This window comes from Danio rerio, chromosome 15, assembly GCF_052040795.2.
Source record: "Danio rerio strain M-AB ecotype USA chromosome 15, GRCz13ab, whole genome shotgun sequence".
Classification (NCBI taxonomy): domain Eukaryota; kingdom Metazoa; phylum Chordata; class Actinopteri; order Cypriniformes; family Danionidae; genus Danio; species Danio rerio.
The window spans coordinates 18,556,426-18,580,654 of NC_141035.1; the positions used below are offsets into that span (position 1 = coordinate 18,556,426).

The 24,229-nt window shown below is 37.1% G+C and overlaps 1 protein-coding gene and 2 long non-coding RNA genes across 36 annotated transcripts in view; 2 read left to right on the top strand and 1 right to left on the bottom strand.

Moving 5' to 3' along the window:
* LOC137487733 (uncharacterized) overlaps positions 1–24,229 on the top strand; it is a 753,637-nt gene that overhangs the window by 605,960 nt on the left and 123,448 nt on the right. The gene's annotated exons all lie outside the window — the stretch shown is intronic.
* synrg (synergin, gamma) overlaps positions 1–24,229 on the bottom strand; it is a 96,286-nt gene that overhangs the window by 19,775 nt on the left and 52,282 nt on the right. For 16 of the 34 annotated variants that reach the window (XM_087283828.1, XM_087283827.1, XM_087283826.1 and 13 more), the window contains 6 exons: positions 19,023–19,568; positions 11,733–11,896; positions 11,522–11,575; positions 9,187–9,283; positions 5,798–5,946; positions 2,381–2,491 (listed from right to left, as the gene is read on the bottom strand). In XM_087283828.1, coding sequence (XP_087139954.1) covers positions 2,381–2,491; positions 5,798–5,946; positions 9,187–9,283; positions 11,522–11,575; positions 11,733–11,896; positions 19,023–19,568 — 1,121 coding nt within the window. Of the gene's footprint in view, positions 1–519; positions 2,492–5,797; positions 5,947–9,186; positions 9,284–11,521; positions 11,576–11,732; positions 11,897–19,022; positions 19,569–24,229 lie in introns of those variants that run through there. The other 18 variants (XR_015509176.1, XR_015509166.1, XR_015509180.1 and 15 more) reach the window with 17 other exon arrangements.
* Positions 18,399–22,306, top strand: LOC147840570 (uncharacterized). Its single transcript, XR_015509218.1, has 2 exons — positions 18,399–19,646; positions 20,661–22,306. It is a non-coding gene; the product is annotated as an uncharacterized LOC147840570 (long non-coding RNA).

The window sequence follows — 24,229 nt, forward strand, 5'->3', positions numbered from 1 at the left end:
CAATACACTATGGGCAAATGTACCACACTTTCATTATGTTGTGGCAGTTTTTGTCAATTTGAATAATACACAAGGGCTTAACACTAGAATTAAACAAAATAACTTAAACTACAATTTAAGAAAGCTAATAATTGAATGAAAATTAACAAATTTTAAAATAATTTTAAATATAGTTAAAAGAAATATTCTTTCCTGAAGCGTAAAATTTCCAATCCAAGTTCATTGTAATGATCTTGGGGACAAGAGCAACAAGAACATGCTTTACAATCACTGCTTTGGAGTTCTACAAAACAGTGCGTGTCAAAAGAGTGTGGAACAATGTGCTGGAATCAATCATAAATCTTTCAATATTCATTTTTGGGTGAAGTATTTTAGTATTCTGTGATATATACTTTCTGGGGGAGGGGGGGGGGGTGCTGTTTGGATTTTAAGCAAGCAAATAAAGCTGTGGAACTAAAAAAAAAAAAACGAGAAAACTAGTAAATTCTCAATTTCTCTTGATTTATAATTTAATAGTTTGGCAAGAAATTATTTTCATTTTATTTTATAAACTTATCAGAGGCATTATTTACACTGAGGACATTCTATTAATTACTATTAATGCTAACAGGAAATGCCCCCCCTTCCCCACATTTTTTATGACTTCTTTATCCGTGTGCTGGGATCGCAACAGAGGACAGAGAGAGCAATAATTCCAATAATAATGTCAAATAACCCTATATAATAATTGCATGAATGTTCTAAAAATAACTCACATGAGCAGCTTTTGTGGTTTTTAACAATTACCTAGGAAACAGCAAGCGGCAACAGACGATTTTAATGTCAATATTGATAAAAAAAGAAGACATGATTCCGTATAAAAGCTCAGGTCAGAATAATCATATTTTCTGCCAGACAGAATCTGTTCACATCTGTTCATGCTAGTCTAATGTGTAGGAATTTGTGCTGCGCAGACAATTAGCACTAGATAATGTAAATATTTATTTTTATTTTCATTAACTAAAGGTGGCTGTTTATGCTTGAAGCACCATTAATAAGAGAATGACTAACATTTACAAATAACTTGCCTAAATATACATTTTGCTGCTGTCTATGTGCAGTTAATATTGCAAAATAGTGATTCAGCACACAGTTCATGAAATGTTTTTAATACATTTTAGGTTATTTTTAAATCTTTTTTTCCTGGATTTTGAAATCACCATACAGTAGTCCCTACATATACATAAATGCAGTAAATGGGATTTGAATTGAAAACATTTCCTATCATTTTCGCCACACACAGAAACTGTTCCAACCAAAGTTACACTCGTGAAACTAATGATTTTTTCTGAATTTAAAATAAAAAATATTGTTGTTTAAAGCTTTTTTTTTTTTTTTTTTTGCATTAACATGCCATTATTAAACATGTCTACATTAATGTTTAGATCAGGGGTGGGCAAACTCGAACCTGGAGGGCTGGTGTCCTGCACAGTTTAGCTCCAACACTAATCAAACACACCTGAACATCAGTGTCTTCAGGATCACTAGAAATCTATAAGCAGGTGTGTTTGATTAGAGTTGGAGCTAAACTGTGCAGGACACGGGCCCTCCAGGACCGAGTTTGCCCACCCCTGGTTTAGATGTAACCATACCACCAATTTTACTTCAGAAAAGTAAAGAAGTCAATATTTGTTTCTACAAGTTGTTATCCTGACCAATTGTCATTTCCTGAAGTAAAAAAAGAAGAAATATTATCATACATTTATTTGACTAAATCAAATAACCCTGCTGAAAAATCCAGCTTAAACCAGCCTAGGCTGGTTGGCTGGTATTAGCTGGTTGACCAGCCTGGTTTTAGAGGGGTTTTGGCCATTTCCAGGCTGGTTTCCAGCAATTTCCAGGCTGGTCTTAGCTGGTCAGGCTGGAAAATAACCAGCTAAATCCAGCTAAAACCAGCTTGACCAGCCTGGTTTAAGCTGGACATAACTGGTTTCGGCTGGGCTTCCAGCCTGGCTAGGCTGGTCAAGCAGGTTTTAGCTGGTCATCTCCCAGCCTGACCAGCTAAGACCAGGCTGGAAATGGCTGGAAACCAGCCTGGAAATGGCCAAAACCTCTCTAAAACCAGGCTGGTCAACCAGCTAAAACCAGCCAACCAGCCTAGGCTGGTTTAAGCTGGATTTTTTAGCAGGGAAAACAAATATTTGGATTTTACTCAATCGTGTAGCTAAGAAATAAATTAAATCCACACAAAAAAGTCCATAGCTGTGCTAAAGAAATCACTGTGGTAAAAGTCCAACCCTAGTATCTTGATATTTGCTTACTTAAATCCAAACAACTTCTTTTTAATGAGTGTTTTGTGTGTGTTACTAATGGCAATATGCAGATGTTTGTGTGTACAGACCTTGCTGCGTGAGTCCACATTAAGCAGGCACACTCCACACGCCAGCTCTTTGGCATTCTTAATGCCGTGCCTCAGTATACAGGAGGAGAAGTCCAGCGAGCTCTCATCAGGCTACAGAAAAACACACGCACACACTCAATGAATACAGTTCTTAAAAAGCAATTGTCCACAAATCCCTGCCTGTCTGTCAAACATCAGATGGCAGAGGCCAGTGAAGCAGCCCATCAGCCTCACAGCGGTTGATTGGCCCTGCAGATCAATACATCAGCTCAAATCTGCCCAAAACAGCAGGAAAAGCCTCCAACCCCTCCAAACCATGGTTATTTTTATTATACTTCTGAGCGTTTGTGGTTTTTCAGCGCTGTGCTGCGACTCGTATCCTCCCGAGCTGATATTATCTGACCGCACAGCTCTAATATTATCTGCTGGCATTGATATTCTCCCATGAGAGAACTGCATGACAAAGCACTGTTCGGCAATCTGTTCTATGCTATTGCACTTTCTGCAAATACGGTACGCTTTGGTGTTCTTATTGTGAGCGAATAATTCATTCAAGCATACATTTCATTTAGAAACAGTATTTTGTGTGATGCTTTGCGCAAAGGTGAAAATGATCAAATGCTCTTGTGCCATATAAGAAGCCAACTTTGATGTTGCACGCTTGTGTTCAGTTGGCTGCTCTTACGATTGCCACATTTCCACCATCAATTCTCTTTTTTATAATTCTACCCAAACATCTATCGCTAATTATTTTATCATGACAATAACATTGCTGTTCAGTAATCATTCCTGATTATTATTAATGTTAAAAACAGCTTTATATTTTTGTGGAAACTATATAATACCATTCAGAATAATTTTTTCCACTAACACTTTACAATAAGATTCTATGTAAGTACTGTAACTACTGCTAAATTGTCATACAAATGGTTTCATACAAATGATATAGTATTTAGTATACTTAAAATTTGTTTTTCCTACTATGGAAGTCAATGGCTGCAGGTTTTCAGTTCTTAAAAATAACTTCTTTAGTATTTAAAGCAATGGTCTCAAACTCAATTGCCGGAGGGCCATAGCTCTGCATAGTTTAGCGTCAACCATGTCCATCTCACACCTGCTTAATAGTCTCTAGTAATATTGAACACCTTGATTAGTTGGATCTGCTGTGATTGAGGTTAGAGTCTGAGACCTATGATTAAAAGGAAAATGCCTTGATGTTGTAATGTAATTCAAATATAATTAGTTAAATAGACTTAAGCATTCATTAAGTTGTTTAAGCATAAAACGAGATGAAAGGTCTTTCAAACGCAAGCCATTTCGTATCATGTCAAATAAAGTGTTTTCATTTAAACAATAACAAGGGCTTAAAGTGTTAAAGAATTGAACTGCTAAACTGAAGATTAGAAGTGAAATCAAGGCCTTTATCTCTTATTTTGTCTGTTTTTCTGGGTAAGTTCTGCAAACTCTTTCTTTTTAAGATATTTGGACCAGAAGATGGGGTTGGTACAGTGGTGGAGGCTGAGGGTGCGTCAAACAAAAATATCAGGCTATCTCAAATCGATCGCTCCACAGGAAATATGCATTTAATTAATGCTCTGCTGTTATTATTATTTCACAAAATCTCTGTCAACATTTTTAATAAAAGTTATTAGATTTAAGATTCAGTCTAATGATTATGACTATTTTCCCCGTCTCACTCACGGTTCATGTGTGCGCATGCTGCGTGTGAGAAAATAAAATGACAATGAACCTCAAGGCTCATACGTTGACTTTTTGTATAACAATTTTGTTGTTTAAATATGATATCGCATTAATTTGCACATGTTTTATAAGCTGTAAATTGAAAGCCCCAGTTTGGTGCAGAGTTATCATTATACAAAAATCAAGAACATCTTTGGATTTGTTTGATTTGTAGATTATGTAGGCAATTTTAAAAACTGATAACAAATAAGAACTATTAATAACTGTAATTTTACAAATGGAAAAAAGGTTGTTTTTTTGGTTGTACATCAATAGCCTGTTTGTTAAGTGTATGACGTGGCTGCAGGCACCACAGAGGCGATCAGCATCAGCGCGGGTTTATGTCAACTCATCTACTGTATGTCAAACTGTGACCAGAAATATCCTTCTTTCATTTTGCTTCTTTGGCAAAATACGTCTGTAGACACGTGTGTTTGCACATATTACTGTCCTGCGAGTTAACAAATATTCGTTGCGCATTTAGGGGCCAATAACAAAGAGCACGCCTTTCCGTTCTAAAAACGTGAAGCACACAGCACTGGTTTTTATGTTGGCAAGATAAAAAGAAGCACAGTGCTATTTTGTATGTCACTAGGAAACGACTGAATCTGCTGACCTGTATTGTGTATGAGTCGTGTTGCTGTCGATGTTATGATTGTAATTTTTAAAAATATTGTGATATTCAAGATCTGTAAAGTAATACAGCTCTGGATAACTTGAAACAGCAACCACAAATCTCTCCTCCATCATTAAAAGTTTGACATAGTCGCCTTGACAACATAAACCCTGCTGTTACCTCAATAGAAAGCATGCGGTGCTTTCATTTGATTGAAGAATGAAAAAAACGCGACTGACGTAACATACTTTTTCCGCTCGAGCACACAGCAGACAACGGCAAAACGTGAGGCGCCCATGGCAGCGCGTAAAACACTTGCGACCTTTAGTAAACCATTCAACAGCTGCCTCTCTTAACGCAAAAATCGCACTCGCTGTGATCAGCCCCTTATGCAGCCAAACTTTAAAAATATATAAAATTATATATTTTTTACTCGTTTAACCGATACCATTAATATGTTACCAACGTACCCTTTCGGTTAATTGATTATTTTGAGCATACCTAATTAAACCGCATACACAGCCTCTAAAATATTATATTTGTTTCCCTCATGGCCGCACGCCAGAGATCCGACACAGTGCCGGAATAGTTTAAGCCCTGCATGTATATTCTGAAACCCACTTTATATCAAAAATCAATCAGGCAGTGAAAATCATTGGTTTTTCAAAGCAAACAGACCTTAAACACAGCAATTTTAGAACGACATAGGGTTCACTGCAATCGCTTGAACTGGGTTAAAAATCTCAGATGGAGATTGATGGCTCTGGCAACTGTTACTGAGTAACTATGGTGATATCTTATCTTTAAGGGTGTCATGTTTATTTAGAACCATAAACAAACTGACTGGAACAACCCATGCATTAGATTTTATAGCACACCTTTCAGCCAGTCAGAATAAAGAATTTCACCAGACCAAACTAAAATTAATGGAGCCATATTAAAAAATATTTAATTATAAATCACCGGTAAATTGTTAGTCATTATTTGTGAGTGAATGGTGCAACTGACTACCAATACGACTGTATTAACTACAATACCATACTATATATTAATAAACTCACTGTGAGGTTTGCCAGCGACATGAAGCCCATCAGGTTGTTCCACACGCGGCTGATGTCTTTAAGTAGCTCTTGTAGTTTTTCTGAACAAACGGCTGTGGCTTTGATTCCCAGCTCTACACGCTTGGTCACACGATACACCTCCACCACACCTAATGATAGATACACACAAAAATATGTAAATATTCTCAAACCCATTATGAACACAATTCAAATTATTAATATCAAGAAAATTGAGTCCAAATGACTCAAATCCCCGATTTTGGTGAAAACACAAACAAACAATAAAACAAAAAAAGAATCTGCAAAATGGGTTATGTGTAATAACAATGAAATGACACAAGGAGAAAGTACTGAACTGCTGAAACATATTTAATACTTTATATAAAAGGTTTTTTGGTGATGGTAGCTTAAAGAGGCCCTTATATGGAGAATGAAGTCACATGAACTGCTTCAACAGAGAGTAAAAATCTTGATGGTTTTGTGGGTCTCGTCTATCAAATCTGATTTTTAATTTGTATTTTCTATTGGATTCAAGTCAAGTGATTGGCTGGGCTATTCTACACCTACCATTTTCTTTCCCTGAAAACATTTGAGAGTTTCCTTGGCTGTGTCTTGGCTGTGTTTTGCTGAATGTTCACCCTGGTTTCATCTTCATCTTCCTGCTAATGTAAATGATGGTCTGAAGCAGCTGATAATAATTTACAATAAGGAAGGGCAGAGGGTTGCTGAAGAACTACTGAGAGATTTCTGCTGCTGTCTGGGCTTTCACTGCCTTTCTACACCTCCCTCTGTTCACGTGTTCAATACTTTTTCCTGTGTCATTTCATTTTATTACACATAACTTGTAAACTATATATATTTGTTTTCTTTGCATATATGAATTTCTTTATTTGTTACAAACATCCAGGAAAAAGTTAACAGCACCTTTAGAAATATATTTTCTGAAAAAAATGATGATGTGTTCAATACTTTTTTCTCTGCTGTATATATAGCGAAATTCATAAAATGTTCAGGACAATACACTATAGACACTGCACCTAAAATCACGTATGTGTTTATTAAGACAGTCATCATGTGAGGCTCAGAATCCCTGTGCATGTCTGCTTAATGTAATTGTGGACAATCTAAAACTGAAAAAATTAGGGGATCAACATTGAAAACAATGACCGGCTGGGCTTCACTTCTAATGTGGTTAAAAACAAAGGAAGCAAGGGGAAAATTAATTCAGTGTTAAACACTATGGGGATAAATGAAAAAAGGGAAATTTAATGCAGAAGAAGGTACTTATTTACATGTTTTTTTTTTTTGGAATGTTCTTTGCATGAATATGCTTTATCAGAGACTAATACGTAGAATAGAAATACATAAGAAAAAAATAATTCAAAAAATCGTTGTTTTATCATGACTGACAGAATTATTATATGCAACTGGAAATGCCCCAGAGCTGAAAGACATGTTGGTGTATGCTAAGAAATAAATAATGAGAGTGAATTGCAAAGAACATGGGATCACTTCTGGCACCTTATAAAAATACGGATAAACAAGCAAGATTTCTTATACTTCTGTTTAGACTGTATGGATAAATGTGTAACTGTACTGATCACTGATCACACACACACACATACACACACACACACACACACACACACACACACACACACAAACACACACACACACACACACACACTGTCTGCACTGTCTACAGACAGAGCTCTATTTACTCTGAAATACACAAAATAATCATCCAGTTGACACGATATAAACGTTAAACAAAAAATAGACCTTCATGATGGCATTGAATAAATGTAGAATTCATATACCTCACATTTACTGTTTCCTCAAAATGGAACCAAATTATTTTTTTCCTTCTGATGCGGTGTGAAGAAATGGGATCTTGCACGGCTGCCTGCTTCACAAAGCTGCTGTTTTTTTTAAACAAGATAAGATGTAGCATATACACTACCTGGCAAAAGTCTTGTCGTCGATCCCAATTGTAAGAGCAACAAATATTAACTTGATTTCTATTTGATCATTTGGAAAAGTGGCAGAACGTATATTTTTTTAAACGAATCATCTTTGATCTGCATCATAATCATCACAAATACTGCAGAAGACCTATTGGAACCCGCATGGAGCCAAGATTCTCATAGAAATCAATCAAGTTTGGTGAAGGAAAAATTCTGGTTTGGGGTTACATTTAACAAGGGGGCATGCGAGAGATCTGCAGAGTGGACAGCAACATCAAAAGCCTGAGGTATCAAGACATTTGTGCTGCCCATTACATTACAAACCACAGGAGGGGGCAAATTCTTCAGCAGGATAGCGCTTCTTCTCATACTTCAGCCTCCACATCAAAGTTCCTGAAAGCAAAGAAGGAGCTACAGGATTGACCAGCCCAGTCACCAGATATGAACTTTATTGAGCATAATCTAGAGGCCTTTGCATTTTATATGAGCCATTTAATTCATTTTCTTTTCGGCTTAGTCCCTTTATTAATCCGGGGTCACCACAGCGGAATGAACCGCCAACTTATCCAGCACGTTTTTACGCAGTGGATGCCCTTCCAGCCGCAACCCATCTCTGGGAACATATAAGCCACTTCTGACACCAAAAGATCAACAAGAAGTCAAGTTATTATTTGTCTTTACTAAAACTTGGATAGGCGACAAGACTTTTGTCTGGTAGTGTATTTTATGTCAAACACAGACAATGCAGACTTACAGACCTTTTTTACGAGAAGCTTTCTTCTTCGTTGTAACATTCACCACACAGTGAGCAGTGAATAAATGAACGAGTCAGTTGTTGTGGAAACCGTGTTTCTAGTTTCCTCTTGGCATCAATTCGATAGCAACCAAAATGAACGCTTTAAGCATACTCATAACACTATCTGACCAAATGGATTTAAGTGCAGTGTGAACAATGCCTGCATGTGTGTATGTATGTTGAGAGAACCAAACAGGAGAAACAATAAAATAGCAGCACCATTGCCAGCACTCCCCAATGCTGAATGTCCTTTTAAGCTACACCCATTAGAGCTGCCCAGAATAGTTGCTCTGCTCTGTAACACAAGCCTCCCCCCGGTCAGACCCACAATGCCTTGCTCGGTAAATGCTAGAGCTGGATCAAAGAGCTTTAACGGTTTGTTTCTACGTAACAGCAGCACCTCGTGTTCCCCTCCTGCCAGCATGAGCACGTACAGCTCATTAAAATTGTCCTGTGTGTGTGAGCGAGAGCACTGAATAGGAGGTAACCAGAACACCTGGCCTGTCTGTTTGACTGAAGACTACAGGGTCGAATGAGGAATCGCTATCAATGTGGTTGAAGGCATTACACAAGTTTAACTGATGTCTGGTTTCTGATCATTAAATCAAGTCTGACTGTAGTCTCACCCAGAAGGTACTCCATGCCCTGCGCCGACTGGATGACTTCCGTGCACACTGTGGAGCTGCTGATGCCATTGAGGGTGTTATTGGCGGTGGTGATGACCTGAAAGGGGAAGAACAGACAATCATAAATTCATATAGCTAATATATGCAGAGAAAACACCCCAAATTAGCATACTGTAACCCAAAGAAGTGACACTGTAGGGGAACAATTAAACCTAGTAGATGAATTCAGAACATGATGACAGCCAATGTAATGAAAGTTAATGAGGTCCACTGCTTTGCATTGGCAAAATATTTTTGGAAATCTCTTCTACGCCCAAACACACCTCAGAGACTTGACTGAACTTTCTGCTTCTGTATGGGATGAAATAATTCTCCATACCAGCAGGAAGTGTGTGTATTTGTCATTCAAAAAGGAAAAACATACAACCAATCAGCATGCTTTCTTTCACTAATAGGCTTCACTGTTTATGCAACATGCTCAGTCTACAACAAAGCTGCTAACACACTTTCAAATCTGCACAGACTGGCCCTTAACGATGGCCTGACTTTGTCTGACCACCAGACTGGTGTGTCAAGCCCTACAAGAGTGCTTTCAATGGTGGCCCAAATAAAAGGCTAGCATGGGCCAACTTTGGCCTGCAGGTCATAGTTTGGGCATCTCTGTTCTAAATGAATGATTTAATGGAGAAACAAATACATAACACCTACTGGAGAAACAACGTTCTGTTATTGATTACTTAATTTTAAGAGTCAGGCTACTTACATGTTAGAAAATCCAGACCAATTTTGACATCAATACAATCAACCAAAATAATGCTGATTAGCCACTCCAATGGTGTCAATGTTTCCCTCAATGTCAATGTCATTGGTTCAAAATCCTACACTGTAAAACTGTTTATCCTGTCTAGCTATGACTACACATTAAAACCCATGCAGCTTTAAACCCTGTACCTCAGACACTAGGGGCCCTATCATACACCCGGCGCAGTGTGGCGCAAGGCATGACGCAGTAGTCTTTTGGTAGTTTTGAGGCGTTGCGCTACGCTGTTTAAATAGCAAATGCATTAGCGCTCATTTGTGCGCCCATAGGCGTTCTGGTCTAAAAAGGAAGGCGTTCTGAGGCGGACCGCTGGCGCGTTGCTATTTTGAGAAACTATAATAGATTTTTCATTAGACCAAAACTAACCCTCTAACCCTCTAAACTCCAGCGCAGTTGCACCTCGCTTACGCACTGCTTAATACGCACAAGAGAGCAATAGGCAATTATCTTTACATATGAAAAAATTTGAATATTAAGGATATATATAGGATATAATAAGAATAGATATAGGATATAAATATAAAGGATTAAAATATTACAAAACATATTATTTTCTAGCCTACATAAATATAAAAAACCACTGCTTTTAGGTCTTCTTCATCTCGGGAGGCTTTTTCAGTTCATTCATAACAATTTGCTTTTGTATAATGGTATTATTATTAGCAGTATTATTTATTATATCCATATGTATATTTGTTTTATTAAAAACAAGCTTATATTTGCCCACCTGTCAGGTTTTAGACCATATGGGGCACAGCATGTGTTTTAGGATATAACTCAGGTTTTTGAGCACATTTTGCTATTACTATTCATTTATTAGTTTGCTGGAAATTAGAAGTGAATTTAGAAATAGTTTTTAATCGAATATTTGCGCTTAATAAACAAAAGTATTTATTTATAGACTAATTGATGTCTGTGCGTAAAGGTTTGCCTATCCAAAAGCGAAAGTGATCCATTATCTCTCATTCTCACGCAGTAGATGCTCTGTTTAACAGTTTTCTGTTAAAAAACTGTTAACTGTTTGCTTGTGAAATGCTAATTTTTTCCACTTAGACTTACTTTGCATCCTGTAAATAGCGAATGCGCTCTTGGCGCGACGCAGCTGACTCTTAAAGGGAAAGGGAGATCACACTCTAATTGGTTTATTCTTAAAACACACCTATAACTCATTAAGAAAATAAACTCAACCCTTTTAGACCATGCGCCGAAGCGCAAGGCAGATTTCCCGTCCTTAAATTAGCAAAAACGTGTCCTGACACGCCCTGAAAGCATTTGCGCCCTGCGTTTTGCGCATGGACCGTCAAAATAGAGCCCTAGTAGTGCATGTAAATGACCTCCTCTGATGGCTATGGTTAATACTTGTGAAAAGAGTTTATGTCTGCTTAATAAAAAAACAGTGATTTGGTGGAAGCAGTGATTTATTAAGTGAATATGACAAGACTATCTAAAGAATGATATGGTTATATAAGCAAGAGCAAAACTCTATATGGGAATGTATGTGGGGGTATACATTACCTGTAGAGCGCTCTCCAAACACCTCTGCCATTCATACGCGTATCGCTCACTCTCCTGCCAGTTTAGAGCAGAGACAGTGGGAGAAACAGATGAAACAGAATGAGAGCTTTGTTCATTGAGAAACCTCAGGCTGTATTCAACAAGGAGAAGCTGTCTGTGTGCTTGAAGAGATGAGGAGGAAAAGAATAGAAAGAGTGACTGACTAACTGACCTCAACCTCTCCTGTAAGGTCCTTGTACTTGTCGCGGATGATCGGCAGCGCTGGTTTTTCATTTAGGGTGTTGGATCGGTCTCTGAAGGGCTGCTCAGGGGCAGGAGAGGGGATGGAGCGTACGATTTCCTTTTCTCCCAGACTGTGGCTGCGCTTATGGGAACCTTTGCCAAAAATAAACGGGTCAATGACAAATGAGAGTGTCCATGATAAAGAAAATGAGTCTGCATGCATGCCAAGTTCTTAGAAACATTGCCTTTATTTTAATGCAGGAAATTTTTAGGCTTAAACTTTTTTTTCTTTTTTAACAATTTGAAAATTAATGTTCATAAATACCATTACAATAAAACTACCAAGTAAAAGTTGAAGTAAACAAGTTTCTTTACATTGAGAATACATGTGAGTGAACATATTTACTGTGTTTAACGTATTATTAAAGGTTAAAATGATTACTTTTTACAAATACCCAAATAGTATCCATAATAACTATTATAAGGAAATTATAATTAGACAGTTATTTATCAAGATAAAACGATGATTGCATAATATCTCACCCCCTTTTAAGCAGTGTACATTTGTTGAGCTTTAATAAGAAAAAAAAAACAAGTTCTTTAAATATATCCTTACACTGAAGACGCTTAAAGCACAGTTTGTTTCATTTGTATATTTTTATTCTATTGCTTTTATTTTCTTTCCATAACTGTGAGAACTTTTTGCTAGTTTGTTTTTTGGGTCCCACTTTATATTAAGTGGCCTTAACTAATATGTACTTACACAGGAATAAATAGTTTGTTGTAAAGTACTTATTGTGTAAATACATGTATTTACTGTGTACTTATGCTTGATTAAATACATGTATGTAATTACATCTGTAATTAACTTTTGTGATTACATTTGTAAATACACTGTTGACCATCCCTTACATCTTAACCCACCTTTAAACCTACCCATGCCACCAAACCTGTCCATAACCCAACCTTTATCCCAACACAAAAGCACCACAAGTGTTCTCAAATATATTATAAACACAGTAAGTACATTGCATTTATTTTTTGATGCAAGTACATAGTAGTTAAGGACACTTAATATAAAGTGGGACGGTTTTTTGTACTATATACTGTATATATAGTAGATATTTCCCCAACTCTTTTTGGTCATATGGCACACTTATAATCGTTTTAAATAATCATGATTACAATTATGACTAAAATAATAATCATGTTTATGATTTATCCCATACTTAAGTAGCTAAACACTACATAAAGCTTTTATCATTTAAAACAAATCCCCCCAAAAAATTAAATAAACATTTTTTTGTTTTGCGCATTCACATAAACACGCAGGGGTTTCCCAATTCTCTTTAGGTTAAAGGCGTAGGGCTAAAAGGAAGGGCTAGAAAGCCCTTGAAACCAGTATGGCTGCACACGGAAGGAGATGCACAAATTAAAAACATTTTTGTCATTATTATGAATTTTTACAACAAACAAGCATGTTTTAATATATTCATAACAGTCTTCATGTTTTACCATCATGCTTAAAAATAAAAAATAAAAATGCTAAATTTACATATCTATAATCCTTAATAATAACTCTAGTTTAGTAGTCCCACAATATTCCTTCACATCTGACACTCAAATAACCTGTCAGAAAAGTCTAGTGGCTGGGAAGTAGCTTTAAAATGCGTCTGGTATAATGTTAATGTTGTTTGTGCGTTTAGATGAATGTCTAACGCACAGTACAGTTACGAGCTTATTGCCACATTATATCGTTATGATAACATCATATTGTTGCCTTCAGATAAATACCACAAAATAACACAACTGGATTAACTACAGCAGTTGCCATAGTCTATCTGCTTTGAAGTAAGAGAACGTGATGACATGTGATGGGGTTCTAAGGCAGTGGTTGATTTTCAAAAATTATATATATTTTATTAAACTATTAGAATTATCATATTTGATCAATTATTATATATATATTTGTGATTCCTAGGGTTATTATGCTAGATTAACATCACAAGAATAGCATCAGTTGCAGCAGATTGATTTTGTGGTACAATATTAAACTTTAACACCTTTATGGCACTCACATACATTTAAAATTAAGGCCATGACTGAACAAGGAGAATGATCTCCAAGTGGCTCCAAGTCTCCAAAATTATATCAAGAATAGTCTTTTCATATAAACATTGTGCTCACCATTCCCATTAAGTGAGGTTAATATTAAAATAAATGAATAAGGATTATAAAAAAGATATGGTTGTCAGACTGTTGAATTTTTTTTGTGCTGCCAACATGTTTATATAGTTTCTATTGGTGTGTGCGCACCATTGTGTGCAATATTTGTACGCTTATAACCACCTCCGAGCATAGTGGGGGTCGCGAGCCACTGAAGTTGTTATTTTAGGGGTCACGGGCTGAAAAGTTTAAATACCCCTGTTCTAGGGGTTCATTTCTTAGGGGTAAAATTGAAGCCCTTCCCCTTCACACTCTATTTCAAGGGGAAGGGCTAGAAAAATAAAATTTAGATTAGGCCATAATAAAATAACTAATATTAATATATACTATAAAAAGATTAAAATAATAATAAAATTATACTTTAGAATCATACCACATTGGATTTTACAAATTTATTTATTTATTATTTTCTTTTTTTTTTTTTACAAAACTTTGTTTTGGTTTGATCCATAAAAAACAAATATTAAGAAGTAATAACATTTTTTCTTTTTTTTCTCAAGAAATAATAATAAGATTGTGTCAAACAACTTGACCTTTTCTATTTAAAAACGTCTTTTAATTGAATTAGTACTGGCAGTTGATTTATATTACATTGGCATGTAAATGAATTTTAATGAATTAAAAATTATTCAAATGATTTAAACATGCTCAAGAGCAAGTGCATTAAAACTCTATATAAAATGCATTTGAAATGCATCTGCATGTAATATTAAAATTAAAAAAGCAATCTGTCATTGATCGATACAAATATATGGTTGTGAGACACATAAAATGACACTTCCTACCCTACTACCCTCTCTAGATTTAATATACGAGTTTAATTGTTGGTCCTGCTGTATAATTAAAACTTTCCGAAGCACTCAGGCTGTCGTCGCTAATCCGCGTGGGGCCACAACACAGACCACAAACACCTAATTTGCAACAAATGATAATTATGTGGAAAAGAGCAGCATAGTAATATGGGCATACATTATTCATCAGGCACCACTCAGTCAAGACACAGAACATGCGGCGGGCACACATAAGCAGGGAGACGGACACCGGCACAGAGACAGGTAATCAAACCCCTGCAGGGATTCACATCAGTCTCTGCATGCTTCCAGACGCTAATCCATTGCTGCACGAACCCCATTCCTCAGATTAACTGTCTGATGGAAGCGCGACAGAGGAGTAAACCCTCTTTTGTTTGAACAAATGAAATTTAGCGGATGTGGGTGGGGATCAATAAGAGGCAAATAAGCTTTTATGTTATTGAGTAAGTGCTAATGCATTATGGGGGGGAGTGAGGATGAAAAAGCCAGAGGGGGAAAAGTGAGGAGGGATTTGGGTGGCTGTCTTTGTATGTTGGCGTTCAGTATGTGCTTCAGACACCACTCTGCCATCTGTTGACTTTCAGAGAGAATGCAGCTCAGGAGATGCACGGGAAACAATGCAATCTTTAGGTCTCATTCACTATTAATAGTGTGCAACAGTTGGGTTCTGCAAGTAATGCTTTTATTTATTTATTTTGTTTCTATAGAGGAATTGATTTTTAACTGATAAACCTTTAAAGACTGACCTGTTGTGAGCTCTGAGGTTGGTTATGAATGGTATGTGATTTTGGTGAACCCATTTGGTTACTTTAATTCAAGTTATTTTTAAAGCATATTCTGTTTTAGAGTCAAATTCATGCAGAAAATCTTAAAGGGGGCCTATTATGCCCCTTTTTACAAGATGTAAAATAAGTCGTTGATGTCCCTACAGTCGATATGTGAAGCTTAAACTATTTTAAACTGTCCCTTTTAGGCTTTGATCCAAATTGTGCCATTTTGGTGACTGTCACTTTAAATTCTCATAAGATTGTACGCTATGCCCTCTTTTCAAACAAGAGAGGAACTACAAACCACATGCATTAGTATAGTGGTAGATTCAAAATACTCGAAACTCTCAGAAGAAGCTAGTCTATGGAGATAGCGGTATGCATAGCGGGACCCGACCAGATTTCTTGCTGGATGGGAATAAATTTCCAAAAAAATGCGGTATCGGTCAGTAACTCTAGTGTCATTTGAATTGGAGCAGGTGGTCTTACAATATAGCGTTCCCGAAAAGTAGAGAGAGAGAAAGAGAGAGAGAGCATGCGCATCCGCCGTGGTGCTGTGTGTGTGTAAATGAGAGAGAGCGTGTGCATTCGCCGTGGTGCTGTGTGTGTCAATGAAAAAGAGGTTGCGCTGAGTGTTTTTTGGAAGGTATATTTAATCGCTATACATTTCACATTCTTCCTTGGCCCAATATGTACCTGCTATGTGTATAGAAATAATGCTGATATGATGTATGAAACACAATCGGTAGTTGGCAAATATATTGAGTGGAGTCAGTGCCTCAACAGCCACAATCCTCAACGCATGTCACTGATTAAGGCGGCACTCATGTCTCATCACAAAGGGGCAATCAAAACTCACATTTAGCCTACAATTACTGCACAACCTACCCTTTTATTTGTTAGCTTGTACTTTTAGTAGTGCAAAATTTTAATGTGAGATTTTGGAAACCAGTTCTAAATTTAGCGGAAATGGTTGGGTTGGGTAGAAAATGGGGTGAGTCAGGCAGCAGGTGAACAAAGGCTGAATACACAGCGGGAGCGGTCGGGTGCGGAATAAAACCTGACGGAAGCGGGACTAAAAATTCAGTCCCGCGCAGATCTCTGTATGGAGACTACAGTGTTCATTACTAATGGGTGGGACTTTCCCCCTCTGATGACATTTACAAAAAGATAATGTCAAAAAAGTATTATTAACTTTTTACTATTAAGGCTGGCTATATCCACACATTATTGTTATGTAACTGTTTAAACTCCTTATATAACTAATTATTGCAACTAATTGAATTACGCTTGGCGGAAAATCAGAAAGTCGCTGTTACCAAAGGGTGCCAATATGGATCTTAAGTACTGCAAATTACATCAAATCGGTCTCTACATTCTCAAAATTCTATATACATACAACATAATTTTCCTGTCATTTAAATTTTTCTTGGGACTTCAGTTATTTCACATCTTAAAGCTGTTAGGTACACAGTCTTGTACATTTGACTTTTGATCTGATTTTCAATTACTGTTTTGCTTCAAATCAAAGTTTGTAACTTTGTGATTTTCTGCATACCTTGTTGGTTTGGTTCATGGTTTATAACACTTCAATTAAATTTTTTAAAATGCCACGGGAAAAAAAAAATTCTTCATAACTCACTCTGCAGAACAAGAAGGCATTAATACATATACTGCGTAAAAGAGCATCTGAGCAATGCCGTTTTGTTCCTAAATTAATAAAATTATAAAAATACATTCAGGCATATAAAGTAAATTGGCTTTCCCCTCTATCTCTTATAAATGTAACAAATGAGTTTTAGAGCAACATTTTTAAGCTTCTCCTATAAGGCTTAGTCTTGTGACCTTGCCCCTGTTCAATCAATCGCTGTTTTCAGTTTGTCTGACTTACTTTTTGGATTCAGTTATCGAATTAAAAAAGCTGTCCAATATGGAATATGGAATGATGATAGCTAAAAATATTCTTTGTCTATAGAAAAGCAACAAAACCACTTTATGAATTCTGGCTTTCAGAATTTTCTAGCACTTTACATTTAGAGACTTAGGCCTCCTTTCCACTGCATGACGATTGACAAATGGGAAGTCATTTATTTCCAATGGAGAGTAGTCCGAGAGCTGTGTAGAGTTCCAATAATCTCCGTATGTGGAAAATTCAGAACCGAATTGAGCTGCGGATATGTTGAAATATTTAAACTCCTGCAACTAGACCGTATGGGACCGGCCGACCGGATGTGATGTATTTCAGTGTTGTCCAAGCAGATCGGTGCGAGTAAGATGAGAAATAGACGTTTTTTCATTATTTTTTGAATCAGAAAAAAGTTTCTATTAAATAAAAAAATTCTATTCATAAATGACTAATAAAGAATATAATTTTTTTTATGTTGTCTCCACATTTCCTCTGAAATATTTAGCGGTCTGACTGGTTTCTAGTATTCATTCATTCATCCATGGTGAACGCACGTAGAATAAAGGCTCTTGCTTTTTCACTCTTTTATTTTGGACACTGTGAGAACAGCTTCTCTCCCATGGTGCACGACAACACTGAAAATTTTATGCGACGGTCACAAGGCGACGTATTCCGACAGTCGTGTCCAAATGTCGTGTGCAGTGGAAAGGCGGCTTTAGACACAATCTTTCTGATAACATTGCTGGCTTCGAAGCCACCTGGAAACCCTTTTTTAATTATCTGACAAATGCCAAAGATAACAGTTTAAAGTTATAACCCTGTCATCGTATTGCCTGTTCCCACTAGCTTAGATATACATGTGACATTGTTAACCTATGTGTAATACTGGAGGAACTGATGTAATAATGGTTTTAAATGGTTTTTTGTCTTTTTCTGTTTTGTTTGCATTTCATTTCTGTCGTTATAATGGTTATTGCTATTTGTATCGCTCTGTGTTGCTTTAAGGTCAAAATAAAAATATAATATTTAAAAAAGAATTATTCAGGCAAGTTGATAATTTAGTGATGTACTTATAAAAATGATTTTTTTTTTTTTTATTGTTGATACTGTTTTGAAATAAATAAATAATTAAATAAATACGTCATTCTGAATGAATCTGGACAGTCTTACTTGTCCATGGCCTGCCTAAATCAGCAGTATCAAGGTTCTAGCACAAAAACACACTCAGCAAAATATAATTTCATTATCAATAAACATTAAGAATTTTTTTCCTGTTGAGTTATTATTTAATAGAAAATTCATTTTTGTACAGAATTCTATGTAACACCCTTTAAATCTCTTTTCAACGTTTTTTTTTTACCATCTGAAGAGAAAAGGGAAACGTTCAAAAGTAACCATGACATTCCAGTGTAAAGCAATTACAATTATTAAAACCTTACTATGAATAGAAGTCAGTTTTGTTAATGGATATTTTCCTTAATTGGGATATGAAATGTAAAGCAGCTGACAAATGTGACCTTGGTAGGTTGCAGCCTTCAAAATAAGACAAAATATTGGGATACACCTACCTTGCACTGACAAGTCGAAGGTGGCAAGTTCGTTCTTGATCATCTCCTCGCTGGATTTCACCTTAGCCTGTGTGCTGGCCTTCAAAAAGTCTGACTTGCCAAATTTGGGCTTGTCACCTTGAAAGGCTCCGAACTCATCTGTCATTTCGCCCTGGTTGCCCTCTGCTTCTGTGGCACTAGGAGGAGAGTCCGATTTCTCTGAAACTGTACTGGCGAAGTCACCGAAGTCATCATCATCATCTTGTCCGGCCTGCTCAATGGAGCCAAAGTCAGCGAAGGCTTCAAACTGGCTTTCGCTGGTTGAGCTATTGTCTTCGATTGGGAAGGTGGTGACCTTGGCGACTGTGGTGTGTGTGATGTTTTCCGAGCTCCCAAAAGACGTCTCCTTCCTCTGGACAACAGCTGAAGAGGGCAGGCTACCTTGAGACCCACCCTGGAGCTTCTTACCTTGCCCCGATGGGAGATCGTCCTTGTCGGACCAGTCATAGCTGCCTAGACTGCTGACGGTGGATGTGCCAAATGGGTCAAATTTCATATCATCAGACTCTGTAATGACAACATGGAACATTGCATTCAAAAAGAAATCATTTAGGTCTCACTGTCATTGTAACTGTAGTTTTAAAGGTTCAGGACACCCCGGAGAACTTTTTTTTTATATTAACAGATGTGTGTGTGTTGAGCATCAGTTAAGACAATGTTAGCACCTGTCAGCTTTAATTGTGGGGAAAACTGGATAATTTTGAGCTTTTGTCAGCTAATTTCAGCTTCCGGGTTTAAAATGATTTTTGGGGCGGGATCAAAATCGGCGACGTAGCGCAGAACTGCAAGTGCAATGATGACGCGTCAGTTTCTCATTATTATTCATAGCGGAGTTTTCTTATCCTATGAGAAGAGCCGGCTGCTTAATTATTCACGAGACCTGCCAGACCTGCCAGTGTCAAGCCCGAGCTGAGAGATACAGAAACCACGGCACAGTATTTAGCCGTTCATGAAAGCTCATATGCGTTTGTTTCCATCATCCACGGGGTTTGTTGCATGTTTTCCCCCGCGATCTTGTCAGGGCCGATCATACAGCAAAGCTGTGTGCGTGCTGCTAGCATTTTTGTCGGGAGAGCAGCACGAGAATTAGAGAATGGCGGCCGCTGTCTTTTATCAGGAGTTCGTTCACATTCAGACACATCGCCGTGCTGCTGTGTTTGCCTAAATCCTCCAGATTACCAGCAGGGTTAATGGTTAAAATAGACGGTGCAGGAGACCTGCTGCACTGAGTCTGCTGGATACGGGGATTGAGGGAGAAGTCCTCATTTATAGGGTTTACATGAACACACTTATCTTTATAATGATATAAATTGTGGTTGTCTGTATATGAAATTACGAATAACAAATGTAGCAGGGCATTTAATCACTGTTCATTTCTTTGCATTTTAACTTTGTAAACTATAAACTCATGCGTCTCCTCTTTGTGTCTCATTTTGTGAGCTAACTGACAACAGCAGTTATTCGCTCCCCTTCTCCCCTGCTGGCCACGCCCACTCCTGCCCGATGCTCGAGGAGCTCCACGCCCATTAATCATGCATCTTTTGAAAAAATTCTGAAGTAGACTTTAACCGAAAAAGGGGGGTGTCATGGCCCTTCAAGTACAAAAGGAGAACAGAATATTCTGGGTTCAATCAAAATTCAGTTTTATAGATTTCTGGTAATGTAACAGTTTAGTTTCATCTAACAAATGAATTAAACATTCTTAAATATTAAAACCAACTCTAAAACTAATTAAAATGCTAAAATAAGTGTATAAACGTATAATTGTTGGTAATTTAGGTAGCAATAAATTTCAATAGTGCTATAATTGTTGTCACTTTCACAAATGTGTTATTTTCACAAGTTAAAAAGAGGAAGTACACAAGCTGTAAATGTTTAAAAGAAAGTAACTGTAAGAATGTTCATTATTAGTAATATATATTTAAAAATAAAAATTCTTAAAGTGTTTGTATCACTTTTACTAATAGTCAGCTCTATTTTTCATACAAATCTAAACGAACATATTTCAAATCATGTTTTTGCTGAGATGGCTAGTCAATTTGAGAAAACAATTATTTTGTATACAACATAAAGATGTAGTTTTGAGTTGCCATTATGCAATGACGTCATCACGCAAAGTAATATGTTAATAAGAGCCTGTTTATTGTGCATCTGGATGTACACTTGTCAGATATGAAGACGTCACTGATATGCAAATTAGTGTGTGACGTCATCAAGAAACATTTAGCTACTTTTCGGGTAGGCTTCAGCTACTTTTTGGGGAAATATTTGACAACACTGTACTAGAGAGAATTTGATTTGATGAGAAACTGAAGTATGAGGTGATGTGAATAAAACCACTGATTCATTTAGGTGAAAGTGACAAACTACAAGCTTTACAGGTTTATATCAGTTTTAGATCTCCTAAATGCAAATATTGTCTATGATTTAGTGCGCACTAACTTATAGATATCCTAAAATTAACAATAATAATACTAACATTAAAAATAAACTTCATTTTAATTTCATAAGATCTTTAACCCTTTAAATTCAACTCTAAGAAAAAAATGTTTTGACCAATATTTTTGGTTATATTAAGTTTTTTGTTTTAATTCTAATCTATAGACAAAAGGTCAACCAGGTGGTTATGATGCCCATTAAATGGTTAAATGTATCAAACCATCAACTCTACAAACACAAGAGGTGGTGTTGTTTTTTTAAAACTACAAATATGACCGGGTCATTCTGTCTATTAGTCACTGATGCTGAGGCTCAGGATGACTCAAACCTGTGACTATACGTCTCGACTGCTCTGTTCATGATGAATTATTTCTGAAATTGTCATATGATGAAGCCATGGTTCATTAACTAGAGACGTCTGCCACAAAGTCGCTCTAATGATTCCTGAGTCCTTATCTACATTCGGAAGTCATTCTGAGTGCAGGACGAAAACACTGAACTTCTTATGGACTATAGGGGTGAGTAACATCTGCATGTGTGGGTTCATGATGGCTTTTCAGTTATTACTAGGAATGGAATTGTATTTTAAAGGTTAAAATGACAATGCTATTTTATTTCTCTTAAATAAATCACGTTTAAAAAAATCAACTGGTCTGTGACGCATCAAGAGATACAATTTTCTGCCTTTCAGCGTGGAGTGTTGACATGCAATCATTCACACTCGCATGCAATCAACCACAGCAGAAGACTGACAAAAGAACTGCAACGTTAGATTGTGCGGCACTCTCTGAAGCTACATTTATATAAAATTTTTTTTTTAAAAAACAGAAATAAAAAACAGATTTTATATATGGGTCAAAAATGAGACGTCTCACTTCTAGTATCTGATTTATATTCTAGTATCAAATTAAAATGACATAATTTTGAATTTACAGAAAGTGCAGTAATTAAAGTAGCATATCCTTTTTAATGGTAAAATAGCTTTTGCGAAAATAAAATGTCAAGTATGCACCGTAAAATAAATGGCTGTGATTTTATTAGTAAGAATGCTACAGTAAAAATAAGTTTGCTGGTTAACATCCACACTGTACACGGTGAATAACTGTAAATTGACTTTTCCAGGATTCAGTTTAGTGTCCATTTTACCATGATAGTGTTTAGTGTATGTATCAATGACACCGTCAATGGCACCAGAGGTGTAAGATAATAAATTACAAAATCTCAAATTACTGCGAGTAGTTTTTCCCAGAAATTGTATTTTACTAAGTAGTTTTATAAATGTGTACTTTTACTTTCCCTTCAATACATTTTTAGTGTATTAGTATTTTTTCTCCAATACTTTCCTTCAACCTGCAGTCACTACTTTATTTTTTCTTGTCTATGACGCCAAGCATGGCTGTCGTGTTCCGAGCTCCCAGCAAACTTTGTTTTGTGTGTTTTACTTGTATTTTTGTCGTTTTTCTTGCTGGATGTACACACTCTCATGACCTACAACAGACTTCGGGAAATTGGCTCCCTTGTTGCAAATCGAAGACCAGATTTTGAGTTCTTTAACGACGCTCTGTTTACAAACACAGCAACAGAGCCCTTTGTCTGGGTCACACAACCAAAACGACGACGGAAACGCAGCCGGTAATGAGGAAAGAGCCAGCATCCTCGTCAGACTAAGACGCCGTGGATTTCAACCTCCGCTACCCACCACTCTGCTGGCTAACGTTCAGTCACTGGACAACAAACTTTGCAAGCTACGGGCACGCATTTCCTTCCAACGGGAAACATGGCACTGCTGCATTATTTGAATTACAGAATCCTCGATATCTGCGGAGGTACCAGACACAGCTGCTGAACTTTCGGGATTCTCTGTGCACCGCGCGAATAGAACAAAAGAACTCACAGGGAAAAGCAAAGGAGGAGATGTTTGTTTCTTTATTAACATCTCATGGTGTGATGAGAGGAACATACTCCCAGTTAGATCATTTTGTTCTCCTGATCTGGAATTTCTTATGCTTCAGTGTCGACCATACTGGCGACCAAGGGAGTTTACAGCTGTTATAATTACGGCTGTCTACATCCCCCCTCAAGCCAACACAGAGCAGGTGCTCAGGGAACTGTACGGGAGCATAAGCAAGCAGGAAACTGCACACTCGGAGGCAGCGTTTATTGTTACAGGAGACTTTAACAACGCCAATCTCAGGAAAATCGCTCCAAAATACATCACCAACTGCGTGGTGATCGCATTCTGGACAAATGCTACTCTCCATTCCAGGACGGCTACAAATCTCTCCCCTGCCCACTGTTTGGCAAATCAGATCTCTCTTCTGTTCTGCTCTTGCCTGCTTACAGGCAGAAACTGAAACGGAAACCACCCATCCTCAGGACGTTTCAGAGCTGGACGGACCAATCTGATTCTATACTTCAAGACTGTTTTGATCACGTGGACTGAGATATGTTCCGAGCAGCTTTTAAAGACGACATAGAAGTGTACTCAGACACTGTTACATGCTTCATCAGGAAATGATTAGAAGACTTGGTCCCAACAAAAACTGTCCGTATCTACCCCAACTAAACACCATGGATCAATGGCGAAGTTCAATCAGCCCTATAAGTGCAAGCTTCCGCCTATAAATCCAGAAATGCTGAGGAACAAAAACAAGCAAATTACAACCTCAGGAAAACCATCAAAGCAGCAAAACGTCAACACAGAGACAAAGTAGAGGGTCAATTTAACA